We start from the raw sequence: 24,349 nt of genomic DNA on the forward strand, positions 1-24,349 counted from the left end.
ATGGCCAGGTGTGTGTTATTCCTCCTCCCATGCCCGCCTCCAGGACTTCTCCAGGGTGTCACCCATCCTCTGGAACTCCCTGCCCCAACCCATCAGATTATCACCTACTCTCCTCTCCTTTAGGCGCACCCTGAAAACCCATCTCTTCAGGGAAGCCTACCCCACCCCCTGCTAACTTGCCTCCCTCCTCCACTCTTCCTACCACTCCATCCCCCACAGCTATCTCCTCCTGTGCCACCACCCCCTCCCTCCTAGATTGTAAGCTCGAAAGAGCAGGGCCCTTGATCCCCTCATGTTTTGCATTGTATTGGTATTGTTCTGTCACATGTTCTGTCTCCCTTTGTAATGTACAGCGCTGAGCGAACTATTGGCGCTTTATAAATACTGTATAATAATAATAATAATAATAATTCCCTCATTATCCCAATTACAATGAGCAGATAAAAGGTCCAGAGTTCATTTCAAGTGTGCTATTTGCATTTGGAATCTGTTGCTGTCAATTCTCAAGATGAGATCCAAAGAGCTGTCACTATCAGTGAAGCAAGCCATCATTAGGCTGAAAAAAACAAAACAAACCCATCAGAGAGACCACGGAAAACAACTGTGGTGGATGACCAAAGAATTCTTTCCCTGGTGAAGAAAACACCCTTCACAACAGTTGGCCAGATCAAGAACACTCTCCAGGAGGTAGGTGTATGTGTGTCAAAGTCAACAATCAAGAGAAGACTTCACCAGAGTGAATACAGAGGGTTCGCCACAAGATGTAAACCATTGGTGAGCCTCAAAAACAGGAAGGCCAGATTAGAGTTTGCCAAACGACATCTAAAAAAGCCTTCACAGTTCTGGAACAACATCCTATGGACAGATGAGACCAAGATCAACTTGTACCTGTACTTGTGATGGGAAGAGAAGAGTATGGAGAAGGAAAGGAACTGCTCATGATCCTAAGCATACCACCTCATCAGTGAAGCATGGTGGTGGTAGTGTCATGGCGTGGGCATGTATGGCTGCCAATGCAACTGGTTCTCTTGTATTTATTAATGATGTGACTGCTGACAAAAGCAGCAGGATGAATTCTGAAGTGTTTCAGGCAATATTATCTGCTCATATTCAGCCAAATGCTTCACAACTCATTGGACGCCGCTTCACAGTGCAGATGGACAATGACCCAAAGCATACTGCAAAAGCAACCAAAGAGTTTTTTAAGGGAAAGAAGTGGAATGTTATGCAATGGCCAAGTCAATCACCTGACCTGAATCCGATTGAGCATGCATTTCACTTGCTGAAGACAAAACTGAAGGGAAAATGCCCCAAGAACAAGCAGCAACTGAAGACAGTTGCAGTAGAGACCTGGCAGAGCATCACCAGGGATGAAACCCAGCGTCTGGTGATGTCTATGCAGTCCAGACTTCAGGCTGTAATTGACTGCAAAGGATTTGCAACCAAGTATTAAAAAGTGAAAGTTTGATTTATGATTACCGTATTTGCCGGCGTATAAGACGACTTTTTGACCCTTGAAAATCTTCTCAAAAGTCGGGGGTCGTCTTATACGCCGGTACACATGTTAGGGGGGCTGCGGCATTAAGTACAGGGGTTTGCAGGGGCTGATGTCTCTTACCTGGATCCAGTCCCACGACGATCCGGTCCAGGAAGCGCGGCGTCTCCTTCAGTTCGGCCACTGGATGTTCGTGCGGCTGCTCGGCTCCGCCTCCTCACCTGTGATTGGCCGCCAGAACTGTAGCTCAGGAAAGGCACACAGGCGGCCAATCACCGGCGAGGGGGCGGAACCGAGCGGCCCCGCGAAAATTGAGTGCCGGAGCAGCAGGTAAGTGTTCTGTGTAGAGGTGCTGCTGCAACCACATATGCTGGCTGCAGCAGCACCATACGAGAACAGGGTCAGCAAGTCTCAGTGGGAGGAATAGTGCCCCATCATTGGTGTCACTGATACCAATGATGGGGCACTATTCCTCCCACTGACACCAACGATGGGGCACTATTCCTCCCCCCCACTGACACCAATGATGGGGCACTATTCCCCCCCCCACTGACACCAACGATGGGGCACTATTCCACCCCCCACTGACACCAATGATGGGGCACTATTCCACCCCTCACTGACACCAATGATGGGACACCATTCCTCCCACTGACATCAATGATGGGGCACTATTCCTGCCACTGATACCAATGATGGGGCACTATTCCTGCCACTGATACCAATGATGGGGCACCATTCCTGCCACTGATACCAATGATGGGGCACCTATTCCCCCCACTGATACCAATGATGGGGCACTATTCCTCCCACTGATACCAATGATGGGGCACTATTCCTGCCACTGACACCAATGATGGGGCACTATTCCTCCCACTGACACCAATGATGGGGCACTGTTCCTCCCACTGACACCAATGATGGAGCACTATTCCTCCACTGATACTAATGATGGGGCACGATTCCTGCCACTAATGCCAATGATGGGACACTATTCCTGCCACTAATACCAATGATGGGGCACTATTCCTCCCACTGACATCAATGATGGGGCACTATTCCTCCCACTGGTGTGCATTGGAAGAGGGGTAGTCTTATACGGCGAGTATAGCCCAAACACTACATTTTAGCAGGAAAAGTAGGGGGGTCGTCTTATACGCCCAGTCGTCTTATACGCCGGCAAATACGGTATTATTCTGTCCCATTACTTTTGGTCACTTAACAAGTGGGTGGCACATATGCAAACTGTTGTAATTCCTACACCGTTCACTTGATTTGGATGTAAATACCCTCAAATTAAAGCTGACAGTCTGCAGTTAAAGCACATCTTGTTTGTTTCATTTCAAATCCATTGTGGTGGTGTATAGAGCCAAAAATGTTAGAATTGTGTCGATGTCCCAATATTTATGGACCTGACTATAGGTTAAAAACCGTCTGTTTAGCTGTGTTTGCATAATGCATTTATGTGCGTATGCATTTAGAAGCGTTTTTAAAGATAAGCACAGGAGAACCTCCCAAATGCCCAGAATGCACTGAAAAGTGGTAAATTTAACTATTTCAGAGAAATACAGAGGGTAGAAGCAGAGACGGCAGTATGTGTTGAGATTAGATTAGGTGTGAGTTGCTCATTAACATTTCTTTTGTTTCCAAGGGTGGGAAGGTGTCTGGTGGAGTCAGTCATTAAGGCCACCTGGCAGGGCGTTCTCATAAGGAATTTGAGGTGTGAATGGGCATTAACATATCTTTTGTTTCCAAGGGTGGGAGAGGTCTGAGGTGTGAATTGGTCATTACAATGTGTGACCAGCTTGGTAGGAACATCCTGTGTTCAGTGTTTTGTCCATCTGAGTACCTTGAACACGCTTTGCATGTATTTTTCATGATAAAAAATGGCTCTGGACGGCATCAGGAACTGGAAGAGTTAAAAAAAAAATGTTCAAAGGCAAACGCTTATAAATGCAATTTGCCGCGTTTACAAGCCTTTTGCGTTTCAAAACGCTGATAAAATCAACTGCTAAACGCAAGTTTTCTGCAGTTAAAAAAAACAACTTTGAACAAATGCCTGTAAACGACTGTAAACAAAGATGTGTAGATGGACACACAGGAAAACATTAGGGTGCGCTCAGGGGCTGCTGAAAAAAAACGCTGAACAGCTCCTAAACGTGAGTTTATCAGCTGCAGTGTATATGAGCCCTAAAAATCCAGCTGCTGCTGGTAACACTTCATGGCATGGCTAATGCAGCTCTGGTACACATTTCAAGCATGGAGCCACAGAAAAGTAAGGTTCCAAAGTTTGAGGTTCAATGAAGACTGCATTGTGGTTATGGTAGCAAGGATGGGGAGGAAAGTCCCAAAAACAGAGGAAGACAGTGCTTAAGTTAGAGAGAAATGCTTATGTACAAATAAAATTGTTAAAAAAATAAATGGATAAAAACATGTGAGCTGAAAGGGATGCAAGAGGGGAAACTCATCAACTGCTATTCACTTTTCTGATTCTCTCTCCCTCTCTGAGCTGCTGCTGCCCAGGCCCCCTTGTGTGCCCCCTCCCCCCACAGTGCTGCTGGCTTCTCTCCTCTACTTCCCACTGCCAGCTGCAAGTACACAATAGGATGTTTCATGAGAGTAGGGAAAGGGTCTGGGAAATGACACATTTAGCAGCCCCTTCCTTTCCTTAAGGAACCCAGTGAGTGACCAGTACCGATCACTCACTGTGTTCATGCATAACTGAAGCATAGTAAGCTGTGTTTTTGTTTTTTGAGGGGGGAAGAGGTCCTGTCAGGTTGGCTGTATGCCCCGTGGTTTCTAACAGCAGTCCTGGACATAAGTATTAATCAAGTAGTTGTCCAGCAGTTGTCCTTGCCGTCATGGTTGGGATTGGAACCCTGTGGAAATGTTCCGAGAACATTTTAAGTGGAAAGTGTACGATTGATTCTCTCTCTCTCTCCTCTCTCTCCTCTCTCTCCTCTCTCCTCTCTCTCCTCTCTCTCCTCTCTCCTCTCTCTCCTCTCTCTCCTCTCTCCTCTGTCTCCTCTCTCCTCTCTCCTCTCTCCTCTCTCTCCTCTCTCCTCTCTCCTCTCTCCTCTCTCCTCTCTCTCCTCTCTCCTCTCTCTCCTCTCTCCTCTCTCCTCTCTCCTCTCTCTCCGCTCTCCCCTCTCTCCCCTCTCCCCCCCTCCTCTCTCCCCTCCTCTCTCCCCCCCTCTCCCCCCTCTCTCCCCCCTCTCTCCCCCCCTCTCTCCTCCCCTCTCTCCCCCCCTCCTCTCTCTCCCCCTCCTCTCTCTCCCCCTCCTCTCTCTCCCCCTCCCCTCTCTCTTCCCCCCTCCCCCCTCTCCCCCCTCCCCTCTCTCTTCCCCCCTCCCCCCTCCCCTCTCTCTTCCCCCCTCCCCCCTCTCTCTTCCCCCCCCTCTCTCCCACCTCTCCCTCCCCCTCTCTCCCCCTCCCCCCTCCTCTCCCCCTCCCCCCTCCTCTCCCCTCCTCTCCCCCCTCTCCCTCTCCCCCCTCTCCCTCTCCTCCCTCTCTCCCTCTCCCCCCTCTCCCTCTCCTCCCTCTCTCTCTCCCTCTCCCTCCCCCCCTCTCCCTTCCTCTCACTCCCTTCCCCCTCTCTCTCCCCCCCTCTCCCCCCCTCTCTCCCCCTCTCCCTCTCTCCCTCCCCCTCTCCCTCTCTCCCTCCCTTCCCCCTCTTCCCCCCCCCTCTCCCCCCCCTCTTCCCCCCCCCCTCCTCCCCCCCCCCTCCTCTCTCTCTCCCTCCCTTCCCTTTATCAGCACAAGTTCTGGAGGAGGTTGAATAGTGTGAGGATTCTTTGAATAGCCAACTACTCCATCTCACCTGGCTGGGAAAACAAGGGTAGGAGTGTAACAAGCGCAATTATCATTGTAGCACCAAACTCTTCCAAGGCTGTACTGGGCTTCCTCTAAGTATGAGGCTGGGCCAAAATACCTTAAAACTTTCATAAGTGAAAAACTAGACTAGTGCGTACCTTCCCCCACCTCTCTGCTGCTTATCATACAGCAAATTTCCATACAATGTAAGAGCTCTCCATTAGAGACGTGGCTAATAAATTGCCTCATGTACACCATAGCATGCATCTAAACATTTATCTTTCTGTTGTGTCTTCACAGCCCACCAGAGCCGACTGACAATGGTTCTGTTTGTCCTGGAAATGGAGTGGATGTTGAGTACAGGACAGGACAAGCTGTTCACATGGCACTGTTCAGAGACGGGGGAACGTCTGGGAAACTACCGCACTACAGCCTGTGCTTCATGTCTGCAGTATCCTTACACATACTCTGAGAAATGCAGTGAATATTTGCTTTATTCACCAAGTGTGGTATAAATGGGTTCAGTGAATCATACAGTTTTATGATCCGCCAGTGTGTGTACCGGAGGATGTATGAAGTCAGTAAGAAGAGCAGTAAAGTATAGCAGCCATCTGATGATTGTAGATTAGGAGATCGACTAACAGGTCTTTTCATTACCACATGCTGTTTGCTCATAAATAAACAGCATAAGAGTACTGATATTTAAAGTACATTCTTGTGGCAACTAATCATATTTTATTGTACATTGGCATTCATCTGTCAAAACAATAAAGGGTGATCACTGAGCTGCTACACTTTGCACAGCGCCCTTTGACCTGATAAATTAGCCCAGCAGCCTTCACATCAGAATATTTGGCTCGCTGGTGCTGCACCTCCTCTGAAAAATTTGGAAAAAAGGTGATCCTGGAGCCATCCATAAGTGTTGATGAGCCTTCTGCAGGATCAGATCTTGATCTTTATAGTCCAGCAGCTTTAGTAAAAAAAAAAAAAAAAGGGGGCTGAGGCGGACCACCAGATGTTGTTTTTGTGGAGCCTATTTTCAAGGTCCTCCAATCGGCCCCATGGGTAGTAAGTTGTCGTTGCATGGGCTTAGAGCTTTGCACACGTAGGGTAGCCATGTCCTCAATGGAGCTTGTCCTTTCTTCAGCTCCTCTATGCACCAATATATAATAATTGTACCTTCAAAATTCAAAAGTTTTCCATTTTTTCTCCTTTTATGTCAGTGTCCAGATGGCTGTATAAAAATCTTCTCCATGACTTCTGCCTTACTTCACTTTAGAGACCTTTGGTCATGACTTGGAAAGGAGTTGTCCAACTGACCTCATTAGCACTCATCCTGCATCATCTACCCACTTACCTCCCACCCACTTCCAGGTGCACAACTATTAAATGAAATGCAATCAATCAGTGATGACTGTTCTCACTAAATACACAGACATCGATTTTTATTTTTCTAATTTAACTTTCATCTTGCATAGATCGTTTGTTTTGTGCTGAGAGATCAGATAACAGCCTATGTGGATAGAGCTTTAGTATTGAAACAGGAGAATGGAACTCTCATTCCTGCATGGTTTTTTTTTTGGGGGGGTGTTTTTGAGCATTTTTACTTGTCACGCATAGGGCAGCTCATCCACTTGAATGGGCTGCCCTACACATAGTAGTCGCCCCCAAAGAAGCTCCAGAACTTTTTTTTTTTTTTTTTTAATTTTGGAGTGTGGTGCTTTTTTTTACTGTGATGTTTGGTGCAGCACATTTCTGAAATGCAAGGGAAAACACACATTTTCTGTGCAGTGTACCATGCGTTCAGAAACGCTCAGATGTAAATGGAGCCGTATTGTTCTTGTGTGAACAAACCAGTTTCACTTTCAGACTCCATTCACACCTATCCTAGTGAGAGCACATGTGTTTTGGCTTGTGTTTCCCGTTACACGCATAGGGCAGCCTGTTGATTTCAATGGGCTGCACTTCATGTGGCTCAAGGAACATTTTGGAGTGATGTGGGTGTCGCGTTTTTTACTATGTGTTTTGCTGTGATTGCCACTTATTTTTTCACATGGAAAAATGTGTTTGCTGTGCCGTTAACAATTCATGGCACTGAAAGCACAACTTGTTCATTTTAGGTTTATAAAGGTGGCCATACATAATGCAATCTGATTGTACAATCTCTGTACAATTTATTTTAGATTTTGCAGAGCTATGGAATAGGAGGACAAACCTATTTACCCAATCACTCTGTATCCAGTCAGGCAGGCCCTTGTACTACATAGTTGATGGTAGATCTACAGGAGATTGTAAAATCAGATTGTATGGTGAACTTTACAGATCCAAGAGCACAATTCTCCTGTTATCTGATCTCTTAGCACACTCTGCCAAATGAACAATCTATGCAAGAAAAACAAAACAAAACACTGTTTTGTACCCAGGGATGTTATGATTTACATTCATAAAGTACTCTGTCTGAGGAAGTAGGAAAAGAGATCTTCAAGGCAACCTACGTCACATCCTGTGTCCTGCAAAACGGCATATGCCAATAACGCTGAGCCATTATATGGTGTTTGGGCGGGCAACAGTGTGGGCATTCAATCTGGTCAATGATGTAGCTGCAATTACAGTGCCTTGAAAAAGTATTCATACCCCTTGAAATTTTCCACATTTTGTCATGTTACAACCAAAAATGTAAAATGTATTTTATTGAGATTTTATATGATAGACAACACAAAGTGGCACATAATTGTGAAGTGGAAGGAAAATGATAAATCGTTTTCAAATTTTTTTACAAATATGTGAAAAATGTGGCGTGCGTTTGTATTCAGCCCCGTTTACTCTGATACCCCTAACTAAAATCTAATGGAACCAATTTCCTTCAGAAGTCACCTGATTAGTAAATAGAGTCCACCTGTGTGTAATTTAATCTCAGTATAAATACAGCTGTTCTGTGAAGCCCTCAGAGGTTTGTTAGAGAACATTATTGAACAAACAGCATCATGAAGGCCAAGGAACACACCAGACAGGTCAGGGATAAAATTGTGGAGAAGTTTAAAGTAGAGTTTGGTTATAAAAAATATCCCAAGCTTTGAACATCTCACAGAGCACTGTTCAATCCATCATCCGAAAATGGCCGTCCACCTAAAGGGACAGGTCAGGCAAGGCGAGCATTAATCGGAGAAGCAGCTAAGAGGCCCATGGTAACTCTGGAGGAGCTGCAGAGATCCACAGCTCAGGTGGGAGAATCTGTCCACAGGACAACTATTAGTCGTGCACTACACAAATCTGGCCTTTATGTAAGAGTGGCAAGAAGAAAGCCATTGTTGAAAGAAAGCCATAAGAAGTCCCATTTGCAGTTTGTGAGAAGCCATGTGGGGGAAACAGCAAACATGTGGAAGAAGTTGCTCTGGTCAGATGAGACCAAAATTTAACTTTATGGCCTAAAAGCAAAGCGCTATGTGTGACGGAAAACTAACACTGCACATCACCCTGAACACACCATCCCCACTGTGAAACATAGTGGTGGCAGGATCATGTTGTGGGGATGCATTTTTTCAGCAGGGACAGGGAAGCTGGTCAGAGGTAATGGGAAGATGGATGCAGCAAAATACAGGGCAATCTTAGAAGACCTGAGACTGGGGCGGAGGTTCACCTTCCAGCAGGACAACAACCCTAAACATACAGCCAGAGCTACAATGGAATAGTTTAGATCAAAAAATATTCATGTGTTAGAATGGTCCAGTCAAAGTCCAGACCTAAATCCAATTGAGTTTCTGTAGTTTGCTGTTCACAGATGCTCTCCATCCAATCTGACAGAGCTTGAGCTATTTTGCAAGAAAGAATGGGCAAACATTTCACTCTGTAGATGTGCAAAGCTGGTAGAGACATCCCCAAAAAGACTTGCAGCTGTAATTGCAGCGAATTGTGATTCTACAAAGTATTGACTCAGAGGGGAATACAAGTGCACACCACACTTTTCACATATTTATTTGTAAAAAATTTTGAAACCCATTTATCATTTTCCTTCCACTTCACAATTATGTGCCACTTTGTGTTGGTCTATGACATCAAATACCAATAAAAAACATTTACGTTTTTGGTTGTAACATGACAGAATGTGGAAAATTTCAAGGGTTACGAATACTTTTTCAGGGCACTGTACATCGCTGTTCTGCCGGAAGCTCTATGCCTACAACTCTCTCCATCTCTAACTCTGCTTGTGGCATCCTCAGGTCCTTTGCAACTAGGATCTCTGAGCAGAAAAGTGGCAGAGCAGAAGTTCAGAACTGTGGGAGCATGCGTGGTCTTGGTCTTCCGATTCGATTTTTTTTCGGACGAATACTGTAATGAATAAACAAAAATCATACATTCTGATATCGTACAAGAAAAATTTTCGTGTTTGTCCCTTTGGATAATTTATCATGAGCTGTCATGATCAGCTCTCGAAACTTGTGTACTAATGATCAGATTATTGTACAATCTATTTAAAAGCGGTATTTTTTGTCCGATTTTCTGATTGTGTGCACTAGGCATTAGTATTTCTCCTTCTGACATGTATAAAACAAATACAAAATCCAACAGGGACCATGAGATTCCCACATTATCAGCAGAGCAGAGTTGATAACAGCTGGCAACCAAAACTAAGAGGAAAAAAAGATGTTGCGTTGTTTAACTCATTAGCAAATAATGAGATCCATTATTGAGGTATCTACTGAAATATCTTGGTTGAACTATGTAGAGTTTGTAGCTCAGTGGTCATTAAACTCCTGCTACCAGTCTTGTCTGGCAACTTGCATACCAGAACCAGTGTGAAGTAGCTAGAACTGGTTAAAAAAAAAAAAGAAAAGCTGCCTGAATATATAAAGTCATGAGGCTGCCAAAGTAGCATTTATATGTCTATATTTCTAAGTCACGTGTATGCTGAAGGAGACCAGCTCTCTGATCTCTGCTTCTGGTTTAGCCATTCACTTATTAAAGAGGAACCCTTGTTTACTTTGTTTAACCTCCTTGGCGGTATGATTCTTTCCGATTTTTTTGTGCTGAAAGCGGTACCATTTTTTTGCATGGAAATATGTAGTTTTTTATTGTAGGCCTGTAATTTTTAGGAATAACTCACTGAAATCTGTACGAACAAGAGTCTAGTAAACATTCCGGTTATGATAAAACTTGAAACACGAAATCATAAATTATAATTTAATAAATAATCATAAAAAATAATATACATTTAATTCAATAATATAATTAAACCAAAAACACTGAAATTTGAAATACAGAGGCAAATTCGCACATCGCTGAGCAAAGTCGCAAAATCGTTTTCAGTGTCTGATGACTAATTTCCCGACGAATCATCACTCAATTCTGCAAGTGGTTCTGATTTACTATCGCTGTTCTAAAACTGCTTTTGATGTAAAGGGACGCTTTTTGGACGCCATGGACTTTTCTATGTTTCCAGGCAGAAAGAACAGTCAAAATGCAGGCAGGGCACAGGACAAAGCAGTAGGGACAAAATATATGTGAAATGCATTGAAACGGCAATGACAGCAAAAATGACATTTTTTAAAAATGTCAAATTTCCCGCCGGTTCCAGCGCCCGTACGTCCCGACATCACAGGGACCGGAACACGGAAGCCAGATGCCGGCATCGGCCGGAGACGCTGCAGGGGACATATCGCGGGAGTGAAGGACAAGGTAAGTGCTGCAGGGTCCCCCTGAGCAACGCCGCATGGTAAGCCCGAGTGTAGTTCGGGGTTACCGCTCTTGGTATTGAAATTTTACCCTGAGCTACACTCGGGAAAAACGCTAAGGAGGTTAAAGGGAACCTGTCTGGACAGACTTATGACAGCTGCCATCGTTGTCTTGTTTCTAAAGGTTTTGGGTTCTCATTCTTGCCCTTGCTTTAACTACTACACTAACTGCATTCAGGTTTCAGTAACAAGAAATCCATTTTGGTTATTGTGGGTGCTACACCATCGGACTGTAAAATGTGTGTTCAATACATGACTACAATATGGCTTACCGACTAGAACCTAAATATATTAGCCTTGTCTGAAGGATGTGTAGTCAGGTGCTAAGCATAGCCACCAGCTAGAGCAACAAGGAAACGTCATTCTTCTCTGTCCACTGCTGACTGGTGGAAGAGATGTTCTTCTGGAGAGCCCATATAATCCTGTTCTCTTAAATTGTACAACTGGAAGATGGCCAATGGTTGGACTACATTATATATATTACATTATTGGATTTAAAATGATATATGTGCAGACTAAAATCGCAGAACTTATTTGCGCTGCATTGACATTTTTTTTCCTCAGCTCTGTACAAAGGACTGAAACCTGCCTCAGAAGAAATGTACAGTCCCACGTACATACATACACAGAAGGACCATTTTTATCAGAAACTTTTTCACACCTACCAGTATGTCTTTGGTTTTTGTAGGGTAACCAGAGTAAAACTGGGGAACACATTCAATCCCCATGCAAATAGATTCCTCAGTAAGAATTTAACTCACCATCCCAGCTCTACAAGGCAAGAGTGCTAACCACGTAGCCACCATATCAGAATTGAAGTATTAATGTGCTTATAACAACCAGCAATCCGTTCTAATGCCGAGACGTGCAGCATAGATGGGTGGAATGTACTTGCTTTGGTGGATTGTTTGATGTGACGCCCAGCACATGTTTAATGTGGAAATGAAATTCATATGGAGATCGGGTGTGACCTTCTAGAAGGAACTTCTAAAACCTTTGGATTAGACAAGTATTTTTGCAAGCTGCATTATTTAACCCTTTATTGTTCTTAGTAAATAGAGTTGGCCTACAGAAGTCTGTACAATTATCTTTACATTTTTAAATAGCTTTCAAAGCTAGGTGACGTTTTTGGTGACCATGCAGAAGGCAAAAGTTATCTGTACTACTGGCAACTTACTAGAAGCTGCAGAAGAGCAAACAGCGGTGACGAGTATCGTAGACATTGGTCAAGCTTCGCCCAAAGAAAAAGTGTGCAGTGATGATTTTGTCATGAGTACAGTTGTGTTTTCAAAGGTTTAAACCAATTGAGAGTGCCTTATGACCTGTAAATCTCTCCAGCAGTCCAAGCTTTGGTGAACTGGCCCTCTAATGCATTAGGACATGAATCTGCATACATAGGGTTACATGCTGTGACTTTGTGTGTGCACAGCACATGCTTCCTCTTCCTCTGAACAGACTGTTAACAGGCCAGTCTTAAATTGGCTCTCCCTGCAGGCAAGGAGACAATTCTCACCTCTCCTGCTACTTGTGCCACCAAATGTTGTTCTGATGAAGAGATGTCTTCCTCTGACAGCCACTGGGAAACCATAAATTTGTGGAGTGTCGATCTCTTGGACCCTGCTGCACTAAGTGGTTCCTTCCATTGTTCTCCATGCCTTGTAGTGTCCTGGAGGTCTGCAGGAGGAACTACTGAGTGCTGCAGGCTATCAGGAGATCAGCACTCCCAAAGTGTTGGTTTTTCAACAGAATTCAGACGAAACGCTCTGCTCATTTCAGTAAGAAAATGTACTCTCTCCTTTTGCTGGGAGAGTGCTGTTGATGACTACTGATTTCATGAGAGGGTCGCTCTAAACGTTGTGATGTTTTAGTGACTGATTTTACATAAACTTTAATGTGTACTGTTGTTTTCTGTCTTTTTAAACTTGCATATTTTATTAAAACATGCCTGAGATCCTGCCATAAAAGTCATTATTTAGGCACATCCTGTTTTAAGGTGACAACTGTTTCCCAATTGTGTTCCTGTGTTGTCACGTTGACACATGTGTCCCTGATGGAAACTTAAACTATGCTGACTCATTGTTCAGGAGTAGTCCACCATTGTCAACATCAGGAAGCTGGACCAGAACAATGATATGTAGCTGTTGCATGATACAGGAAGTGGCTGAAAGAGGCAGGAGAAGATCTAAAGTGTTGAGATGAAACAAAGGATGAAAAAATGTGAAACTGTATTGTATAAAAACTTTGAGTTAGTTCACCATTACCAAAAAAAACTGCCTATGCAGAAAAGGGGTGCATGTAGATAAAACAAACTGTGCAGCTTTGACTCAAGTTGGATTGCTGTAGGTATAGGCCATTTACATACCTACCGAAACCTGGCTGGAAAACTACCAGAGATGACCGCTTCCTATCCTGCCTTGTTGCTAAGACAGTCCCAGCCATTACTGCTCACCCCCACTATCACAGGAGCGAGCTTTCAGTCCCCTACACGTGTGGTCCACTATCATCAGCTTTGCTGAGCTGAGAGCTACTGCAATAGGGGAGAGAAATTGACTTGTAGTGTCTTGGCCATGTCCTAGCAACAAGGCAGGACAGAATGATGCCATCTCCGAGGGGGTTTGCCAGGCTTCGGGAGGTACATAAATGGCCTACACCGAAAGTAAGGGCATGATTTACCTTTGGTGAAAGCAGAGTTTGTTTATATCTTCAGGCTCCACATACATGTATAAGCAGCTTTTTGGTAAACCCTTTAAGGATAAAGCTGATATGAGTACTGCATGTGATTTTGATTTAAAGCAGTAGAGGTAAAGCATTCTGCCTTTTGCCTGTATGTGCCTTAACATCAGCTTGACAGATTCGATGTGGAGACAAGACACGTATTTGTCGGGGATTATTCTGGACAGGTGACCATTTTAAAACTTGAACAAGACAACTGCAGCCTCATTACCACATTTAAGGGACATACAGGTGAGTGGGTTTCAGTGGAATGATTTCACAAGACATCATTTTATCTCCTACGTAGTAAAGCTCCTCAGGCCCTGTGCCACCCCTTCAAGCCTCCAAGAGCACTTTTATAAATGTCACCATTACTAATTAGAATAAAATATCATTTTATACTGAGACATTGTTTTTGTGATTTTCCTGTGCTGTGCTTTCAGAAGCACAGCTTGTATATTCCTTTTGGCAATGCTGTACACATCAGATTAATCTCAGCATCCAGCTGAACTCCAGGGCCCTGTGTAAATGTTACCGAGAAAAAGTCCTTTCAAATGACATTGATCCACGCCTCTCCCAGGCTGTGTTAAGCATCTAGGAATTAACACTAACCTCTAATTACAGCAATTTACTCACTTAGACTTCTCTTAATCCCCAGATCTTTTAGCTGAGCTTTTTCCATGACTGTGCTATGATGGAACAGCCTCACATTGTCTGTCCTTTAGATGTTAATAATCACATTTACACTTTGCTCTTTTGTATTGTGTGTTATCCAGGATAATATAAAAGAAGAGTGCCATTCAAGCAGCTAAATAAACAATTGAAATATGCCTCTGTGAACTATTTTACTTGCCAAATATTAGAAATGTCATTCATCAAGTATTGGGTTTCATACATCTTGGGTACACTCTATAGCAGTGTTTCTCAACCGGGGTTCAGCGAGAGGTTCTCAGGGGTTCCGCAGTGATCTACCTGTCAGTAGCAGACAGCTGAGGGGTAGATCGCATCCCCATGCTGAGTTAGGCAGGGAAGTGGCTGGGATGGTATTGGTTGTGGTGCACTGTTCCCAACCGAACCCTCCTCCCCTCCTGTCTATGTGATGACATCTAGGACAGCAGGGGTGGGCAGTGAACAGTGAAAGGCTCATATACATCATTTTATCAAATTGTGGTAAGCTTCCATAGTGTAGTAGTCGCTGGAAAACATGAGCAATGATTTCATGCTTGTTTATTATAGTAGTTTTGTTTTTTTTTAATTTATGTGCATCTGTGTACTTTCTTTGTATATATGAAGTGCAGCGCTCGGTATTAAAAACAAATATATGTATTGGAATGGAGATTGATCTCATACAAATGCTCAAAAAACAAAGAAATAGTCCAGGAAATTAATATGAAAATTAAAGTGCTTAGGTGACATGAGAGTCCGTGTGGTAGGAGGAGGACCATCCACTAGCAGATGACATCTGGATTTTTTATACACAAAAGCGCATTTAATATGCGCGTCCGGTGAGTGAGCATTGCTTTATCACTACCACACGGATACCGGACTCTCATGTCACCTGAGCACTTTAATTTTCATATTCATTTCCTGGACAATTTCTTTGTTTTTTGAGCATTTGTATGGGATCAACCTCCATTCCAATAATATTTGTTTTTAATACCGAGCGCTGCACTTCATATATACATTGTTGTTTTTAGGGTGATATTGGTACCTTTTTTGTGCATAGCAGCTTGTTACTTATACACTTAGGCGCTTGTACTACTTTCCACATACATTTCTGTGTACTTTCTTTACTTGCAGCTGGGGTGACCACCTTGTGCTGGGATCCGGTACAAAGACTTCTGTTCTCAGGAAGCTCGGATCATTCCATCATCATGTGGGATATTGGGGGACGAAAAGGAACGGCACTGGAACTTCAAGGGCACAAGTAAGCACTGATGGGGGATGATTAAAGTGGTACTAAAGGTTTAGGTTTTTTTTTAAATAACAAACATGTTATACTTACCTGCTCTGTGTAATGGTTTTGCACAAAGCAGCCTAATCCTTCTCCTCTTCTCGGGATCCCCTATGGTACCCCTGGCTCTTCCCCCCTGCTCTGTGTCGCTCCTCGCTGGCTGTGATTGACAGCAATGGGAGCCAATGGCTTCTACTGCTGTGTCTTAGCCAATGAGGAGGGAGAGACCCAGCAGAACCATTACTGATGTGTACATCGCTTTATTGGGCTCAGGTAAGTATTAGGGGAGGCTGAGGAGGGAAGCTGCACACTGAAGCTTTTTCACATTCCTGCGTGGAAAAGCCCTCCGCTTTTACAACCACTTTGAGGCTGGTCACATAGTTTCCAAAGATTCTGTATCCAAGCACATCATTGTCTGGAAGGATGGCAGGGCTCCATTTTTTTTTTTTTTTTAATAATAATTCTTTTTTTATTCATGAAATTATAGTGTGCATTATACTTTATAACTTTATATAGACCATTGAATGGTTGTATGGTTAGGTACGCAAGGCCTTATACTGATCCTGTTGCTTCAGTCTTTGAGACATTGGGACCAGGAATATGCAGATGAGACATTCTGACTTTACTTTGACCTTACTTGCAGTGTATGTATGTGTGAATGTATAGAACAAATGTAGGACTGATTGTGTGTGTGTATGGCATACACGGGGGAGCAATGTGTGTGCGATAGAAGGCAGGATGGATCCATGCTTTCATCTTGTTTACACCAAATTCTGACCCTACCTGAATGTTGCAGCTGAAATCAAGACTTCTCAGACCAGGCAACGTTTTTCCAATCTTCTATTGTCCAATTTTGGTGAGTCTATGCGAATTGTAGTCTCCATTTCCTGTACTCATTGTACAGATATTAGTGTTATATATAGGGAATAACACAATATAGAACACTGACATCTGTACACTGAGTGCTGTTCCCTATATATCACACTGACATCTGTACACTGATTGCTGTTCCCTATATAGAACACTGACATCTGTACACTGAGTGCTGTTCCCTATATATCACACTGACATCAGTACACTGAGTGCTGTTCCCTATATAGAACACTGACATCTGTACACTGAGTGCTGTTCCCTATATAGAACACTGACATCTGTACACTGAGTGCTGTTCCCTATATAGAACACTGACATCTGTACACGGAGTGCTATTCCCTATATATTACACCGACATCTGTACACTGAGTTCTATTCCCTATATATAACACTGACATCTGTACACTGAGTGCTATTTCCTATATATAACACTGACATCTGTACACGGAGTGCTATTCTCTATATATAACACTGACATCTGTACACGGAGTGCTATTCTCTCTATATAACACTGACATCTGTACACGGAGTGCTATTCTCTCTATATAACACTGACATCTGTACACTGAGTACTATTCCCTATATATAACACCGACATCTGTATACTGAGTGCCACTTTATTCAGATATCGGTGATGTGACATATATATGTATATAGATAGATATATATATATCTATCTATCTATCTATCTATCTATCTATCTATCTATCTATCTATCTATCTATCTATCTATCTATGTATGGAATAGCAGTCAGTGTATAGATATCAGTGTTTTTTATAGGGAATATAGAAATCAGGGTTATTAGGGGCAGGATAGCACCTGGCATGGACACTGGGCGGGATAGAACACAGCCTGACTACTACACTAAATAGACATATTAAGCTGCAGTGCTGTCACCTGGGCATTACACACACACTGACATGCTGCCAGGCCAGCTCAGCGACGACTCTGCTCTTCAGTGCACTGTGCCCGCCCTCCAGCTCTCCAAGTTCAGCATCCATGGCAGGGATGTGGACCCGCCCCCTGAATCGCCAAAGAGGAGAGGTGGCCGAAGCGCCTGCCGCCCCGTCCACCATCGCTCTCTGATCCCAGTCGGCCAGTACTTTCTCTTTTTAGCAGCATTGTGGGCACATCCAGGGGACAGACTGAGCCTCTCATGGGGCCCTCTATTGACCTCTGGCACTGCCCGAGTGCCCAAATAATCAGTCTGCCCCTGGTTGTGCATTCAGAGATGGTATTCTGCATACCTTGGTTGTAACGAGTGGTTATTTGAGTTACTGTTGCCTTTCTATCATCTTGAACCAGTCTGCCCATTCTCCTCTGACATCAACAAGGCATTTTCATCCACACAACTGCCGCTCATTGGATTTTTTTCTTTTTTTTTGGACCATTCTTTGTAAACGCTAGAGATGGTTGTGTGTGAAAATCCCAGTAGATCAGCAGTTTTTGAAATACTCAAACCAGTCTGTCTGGCACCAACAATCATGCCGCTTTCATAGTCACTTAAATCCCCTTTCTTCCCCATTCTGATGCTCGGTTTGCACTTCAGTAAGTCATCTTCACCATGTCTAGATGCCGAAAATGCATTGCTTTGCTACCATCTGATTGGCTGATTAGGAATTTGTGTTACCAAGCAATTGAACAGGTGTACCTAATAAAGTGTGTGTGTGTATGTATGTATGTATGTATATATATATATATATATACTCACACACACATTCTAGGTATATTAAGCAACACAATGTTAATCTTTACCTCTCCCTTCAGTTCTCTTACAAAATGTGTCCTCCATGTAAAGCCATGCGTTTTTGGTTATAATAAAATGACATGCGAGTCAGTGATTTAGTCCATGACAACTGTTGCTGTTTTTATTCTAAGTTGTGAAGAAGTCATTTGTGTCCAATGATTTTAGTGTTTTGCACACAATCCCACTGAGCATCTTTCATGCACCTAGGGAGGCCTGATAATATCTGTTGCCTGGAAACAGGCCGTGGAGCATTTCACTCCCTCTATAGAGAAATGTCTGGTGAGATGTGATTCTCAGACTTCTTTTCTGACACTTCATTAAAGAACTGTTTGTTTGTGCTTTTTTGTTTTTAACTAGACGCAAAGCGGATTGATTTACTAAAACTGGAGCGCTCAGAATCTAGTGCAGCTGTGCATGGTAGCCAATCAGCTTCTAACTTCAGTTTGTTTAATTAAACTTTGATAATAAAACCTGGAAGCTGATTGGTTTCTATGCAGAGTTGCACCAGATTTTGCTCTATCCTTTTAGTAAATCAACCCCACAGTGTCAAAATGGAGTGCCTGTCATGTTCCTAATGACTTTGGGGCTAAAAGAGGGTTTTACCTGGAGTGGTTGGGTACACAAAGGCTGAGTGAAGCGCATAGTGTGCTATGTGCTGCAGACCACAGTAGTGTGAACATGCAGGGACTGTAAGCGTCTGTGTTCCACCCACCATGCTTTCTAATCTCTCCCGTGAATGTTGTCAGTCACTCAGAGTACCAAGACTTGTAGCTTTAACACTGCCTATCGTATTCTTTGCTTGTATATAAGATGCAGATTACATGAGGTCAAACTGAGGATTCAAAATGCGGGTGCAACCAATCACTTCCCAACAGGTTAAGCCCTCATGCACACTTGACGTTTTAATAACGCTGGTAATGTTAGCTGTGTAAACTCAGGTCAAAAACATAAGTTTTTCAGCTTCTTTTATCGTTTTTGCATTCACGTTTAGCAGTGTTCTTTAGCGTTTTTTAACCAAAAAAAAATTTTTTTGGGTTAAAAAAAAGTCAAACGCCGGTTTGCAGTGTTTTACCGCATTTTGTTGCGTTTTTCAGCATTAGAGCGTATTTACAGCTAATAAAACTCCTATAGAAACCCACTAGTCCTGGGTTTTTTTGCAGCCAAACCCCCCCCCCCCTGCCAAAAAATGTTGATTAGTCTGTGTGCAATAAAACCCATCAAAAGCCAAAAACAGCAGCTGTAAAAATGTCAAGTGTGCATGAGGGCTTAAGCTGAACATCAGGCAAACTGCTAACTAAACAGTTAAAATACATATGTTTTAAAAGCCAAAATGATTTGTTTATCTGTGCATCCAGTCCTGAAGTTTACACAGCTCTGCCATAAAGCACAGTCACTGTTAGGCCAGTAATCTAACTAGCTCAGTCAATTTTCAAATCTACTTTTCTCAATTCATGTGGCACTTGTAGCGGCACCCGCAGCTCATATTTCAGGCAATTTAGCAGACATCAACTGAAATTCAAGCCGTCTATGGCTAGCTTTTGGGTGGCATGAGGAATCTAGGAGGATGTTTACAACAAAGGCACGCTTTCATCTACTGTGCAAATACTGAAGAATCCGGTTAGACAAAGTCCTATTGAGGCAAATATATATGTATACTGCTGTGTCTGCCCATGTCACCCATGCAGCATCCATTTTTCATTTGTCTTGATATTGTGGTTTAGAAGAAATGGATTCATTGGCGGGGCAAATTCGGCACACATATGGAACTCCATCAGCCAATTCAGATGTGGCCAGGAGGATTGTTTCATGACATCAGCCTTTTGGCTCTTGTAGTGGGGAGTGCTGGGGGCCGAACATAAAATGAACAGTGCTTACATGTGTATCAGGTATTCTTCAAAATATATGATATGATGTCTTTTGACAGCATTCTATTAAAATGATTGCTTGGGTTGTTATCAGTAGCTTTTGTTTGCCATATTCTAATAAAATGGATCATTTTTTTTCACAGTGATAAAATCCAGTCCATCTCCTATGCGCACCATTCCAGACAGCTCATCTCCTGCAGCGCGGATGGTAGTATTGTTGTCTGGAATATGGATGTTGAAAGACAGGAGGTTTGTTACCTGATTTATTCTTTTCAGTCTGGAATTTTTGTTAAAGTCTTACTTTGGTGATAGTCAACTAAAGGCTTTCCTTCTTTTAAAGGTGTGCCTGAATCAAAGTTTCTAAGTTATGATATTGTGGGGTAATAAAAGAACAGAGCATGTATCCACTTACTCTGGAAAGCCAAGAAAGTAAAGCCAGCTATGCATGGATCGAAATTCAGCCGGTCAGCAAGGACTGGGCGAATTTAAATCCATGTATAGCAGGGGTGCTCAATATGTCTCCCTCAGAGCCCTCTGATGTTGCCTTCCACTTCAAATTCAATGCAGGAGTTTTGGTGTGCTTTCAGAAAGTGTGCCACACCTGCAAGATATTCTATGGTCTATGGCAAAGAACAGATAACCCACAGGAAAGCCATCGGTGAACTGCACTGCACCCGCAGTGCATCATTGTAAAAGCTGCCTTATAGGGGGCTCAGGACAGTAAGGACTTGTTTACATTTGAGGTTTGGGGGCAGTAAAACCCCCTAGTTAAGACGTGTTTTTACCACACACCCCAACCACTTGTGTAACATAAGTCGCAGTGGAGATCCCGCCCCATGCTCCAGGAGGCCCGTGCGGCCTCCCAGTCACGTTCTGTTTTATCCTTGGACAGGAGGGGTAGCGGGGGCAACTTGTACAGGAACAGATCCTCTCACTTTTCCTCCTGCAACCGATGAAAGCTGGCTTCCCCTTCTCTCCTCCCATTGGCATTCAGTGGCTGTTGGAGGAAAACATTCATTATGCTATTCAAAATAAATAATTCTAAATTCTGAACCATTTTTTTTTATTGTGGCCCTGCGGCTGCTTTCTAAATCACTTAAGTAACTTAGAAAATCCTGCTCAGTGGTTTATATATCAATAGGGAGGTGCATTGTAGCACTGAACACAAGGAGCACTTTCTACACTCTATAGAAACTACACAGCAGCGCAGCAGTTTGACTCTCCCATTTAAATCACTTAAGAGACCCTTGCTCTTCAAAAGGTTGAGCACCCATGATCTATAGGCACATGGTTTTACAGAAGTCGACCTACCGATTTGATTTCTGTACAACTAGCCTGTCTCTTTTTTCAAGATCGATCAATGCCGCAGGCTATAGCCAGCAGCTCTACTCAGTGTATTCTGATGGCAAGGAAGTCTCCCTGCTGCCAGAACACAATAGCACAGTGGGAGTGATTTTCCCATCCACATCGAATGTGTGTATGGGGAAATTGGATACTCTTTTGGTTCAATCCTCTGAGTGAACGAAAAAAAAAAATGTTTAATGTATGGGCTCCCTAATAATTCAACTCCAGTACATGATATGCACATTTTCCCACGGTTGAAAAGAAACCCCTTTCTAACCTCTGTCAACTGACAGTAGCAGCATAATTCTACCCCGCACCCAGCACAGCTCCTGTGCTCTGTCTATACAAAGGTAAGGTAAATGGATAGCTGCCAGTGTTTTCTTGCACTGACCACACAGATCACAGGGCAGGTTGCACTGTGCATTTTGTGGGATCTCCAAAAGGGGATCCTGCTTCTTGACAGCCCCCACAGTCCATCAAAAGCCAATATGGCAGCTCCTATAGTCAGTTTTTGCACTCCTGTTTGGGGGTCAGCATTGCTTCTATGGACTCTACAACCTACATGTAAAAGCTCACTGAGTAAATGACTGCTATTTGTGTTAAAGTTTTATTTGGGAAAATCTAATTTTAGTTTTGCTTGAATGATCTCTTGGAAAAGATGCCATTTTTATGATTGTATGAAATGGAAGGGATTTAATCCTTATAATCTGACATGTTCCTTAATATGGTGTTCACTTTAATTAAAATGTAAATATTGTTTATCAGGAGCTTTACAATATGTATAATTGCCAGGATGTTTATTATATTATATGTTTTGTTTCCTTTTCCTGGCTTATTTCTGTTGCTAATGCAAATGTGAAATAATATTACCTATCTGTGGGATTCCGATTCTTATGTGGCACAGTGAATTTACGTATTTTGTTCAGTAAAAAGAAACCAGATTCTCCTAAAATTAATCAGTTAAAAGAGAAATAAGGAGTTATGAAAAAAAACCATTTATACTCGCCTAGGTGGATGAAGAATCGATCCCTCGCTGCATCGAAGACTGAGAACTGAGAGATCAAAGATCACAGATTGCTCATTTCTCAGTCTTTAGTGAGCAGTCACTGGCTCTCTGCTGTGCCCCTTCAGCGCTCACTTGAGCACTGGGCTGTGGAGGGGTTGAGAATGGCTGGCTCATGCTGTCAGTGGCTTGCTAAGAGGTTGAGCAACTGCCATTGCAGACACCTAGCTGGATCTCGACCATATGGTCTGGATCTTCTCAGAGCCTAGACTGGTTCTGTGATGTCAGCCGACAGCATGCTTTAGCAGAACTAGGTGTACTCCAGTGACCCATAGTTGAAGTAGGTCCATACGTCTCCTTTAAGGGCGCTACCACCTTTTCCTTAAAGTAGGAGTGCTATAACACATATCGCTGAAAATCTACTATGTGTACTGACACTTTAATTTACATCCATATATATTAATAAAGCCAGGCTGTCACGATCTATCTGGGATATCTGTCAACAGTCCTGATTTTTACTGAACAGAGCATACTGTAGCAGTGAGTTCCTACCTAGCACTCACCCATTGGTCCTTAACCTGTACCCCACTTTCAGCACACCCATTGGTCTTTCCAGTGTATCCATTTCCACCATTAGAACACACATTGTTTTCTCCCAGCCCCCCCCAGAACACATATTGGTCTTTCCTATTTTTCTCATCTCCAGCACACACACAGGTATCTCACCTGTATCCAACCCCCAGCACACATCTTGGCCTCTCACGTGTATACTAACGCCATCACACACATTGCTGTCCACCCTCCAGTGGTACCTAGTGGTCCTTCTCCTGTGTCCCAAATCAAACACATTTGACTCACTGGTATCCTACTCCCAGCATACACGTTGCTGTGTTTCCCTGTATCCCACATACAGTTCACTTCTCAGTATCCATGCCAGCAATAAGATGGCCTTTCTAGCAAAACAAGCTCACTTTACCAGCTATCACATCAACATATTTAGTTTTCATAAGCATTGTAAGGAATAATTGGATTAAAGTGAGACTAAACAATATCCTTATTCTCTTAAAAAAAATATCCATACCCATCCACTACTTGATGGCGCTGTAATCTATTTTTCAGTAAATTTGTTTTTACTATGTTTTTCCGCATCCTTGCAATGTCCTTTGTGAGTTCCTGAACCTCTCCTTTCCCCCCCTCACTCCCATGTGTTTGGAATGAACAGTGGATATTAGTTGAATGGGTACCGCTCTATGCACACTACAAATCCCCTAGTCCAGGGGTGCTCAACCCTTTGAAGAGTGAGGGCCACTTATGTGATTTGGTTGCTGGCCATGATATGAAATGGTTCAGAATTTTGAATTTTTTATTTTGAATAGCATAATGAATATTTTCCTCCTGCAGCCACTGAATGCCAACGAGAGGGAGAGAAGGAATAGACAGCGTTTAGCACTTGCAAGAAGAAAATGGAGAGGATCGGTAGCCTGTATATGCCACCCCCATTGCCCCTCCTGTATAAAACATAATGTAAAGTGAAACAAAAACGAGAAGCGTACCAACCTTGCGCATTACTTCAGTAACCAAATTTATTAATTAAAGAATGGTACTCACAAACAGCAAATAAAATCAGGCATGTAGTCCTCAAAAGGACTTCAGAGATAGAGAGCCAGCGCAAATCCCATCATGGGGGTAGACACTCAGTACAGTTGACGCGTTTCGAAGGTCATGCCTTCTTCCTCAGAGCTTGGCCTTCAAAACGCGTGAGTGTACTGAGTGTCTACCCCCATGATGGGATTCACGCTGGCTCTCTATCTAT

At 43.3% G+C, this 24,349-nt stretch overlaps 1 protein-coding gene across 1 annotated transcript in view; it reads left to right on the forward strand.

Moving 5' to 3' along the window:
- Nucleotides 1-24,349, forward strand: part of WDFY2 (WD repeat and FYVE domain containing 2) — a 116,040-nt gene that overhangs the window by 67,611 nt on the left and 24,080 nt on the right. The window contains 4 exon segments of the mRNA XM_089680328.1: nt 5,609-5,759; nt 13,889-14,001; nt 15,550-15,676; nt 20,333-20,438. Of these exon segments, the coding sequence (XP_089536454.1) occupies nt 5,609-5,759; nt 13,889-14,001; nt 15,550-15,676; nt 20,333-20,438 (497 nt within the window).

This window comes from Staurois parvus, unplaced genomic scaffold (genome assembly GCF_062004578.1).
Source record: "Staurois parvus isolate SC_StPar_1 unplaced genomic scaffold, SC_StPar_1.0 ptg000242l, whole genome shotgun sequence".
In the NCBI taxonomy this organism is placed as follows: Eukaryota; Metazoa; Chordata; class Amphibia; order Anura; family Ranidae; genus Staurois; species Staurois parvus.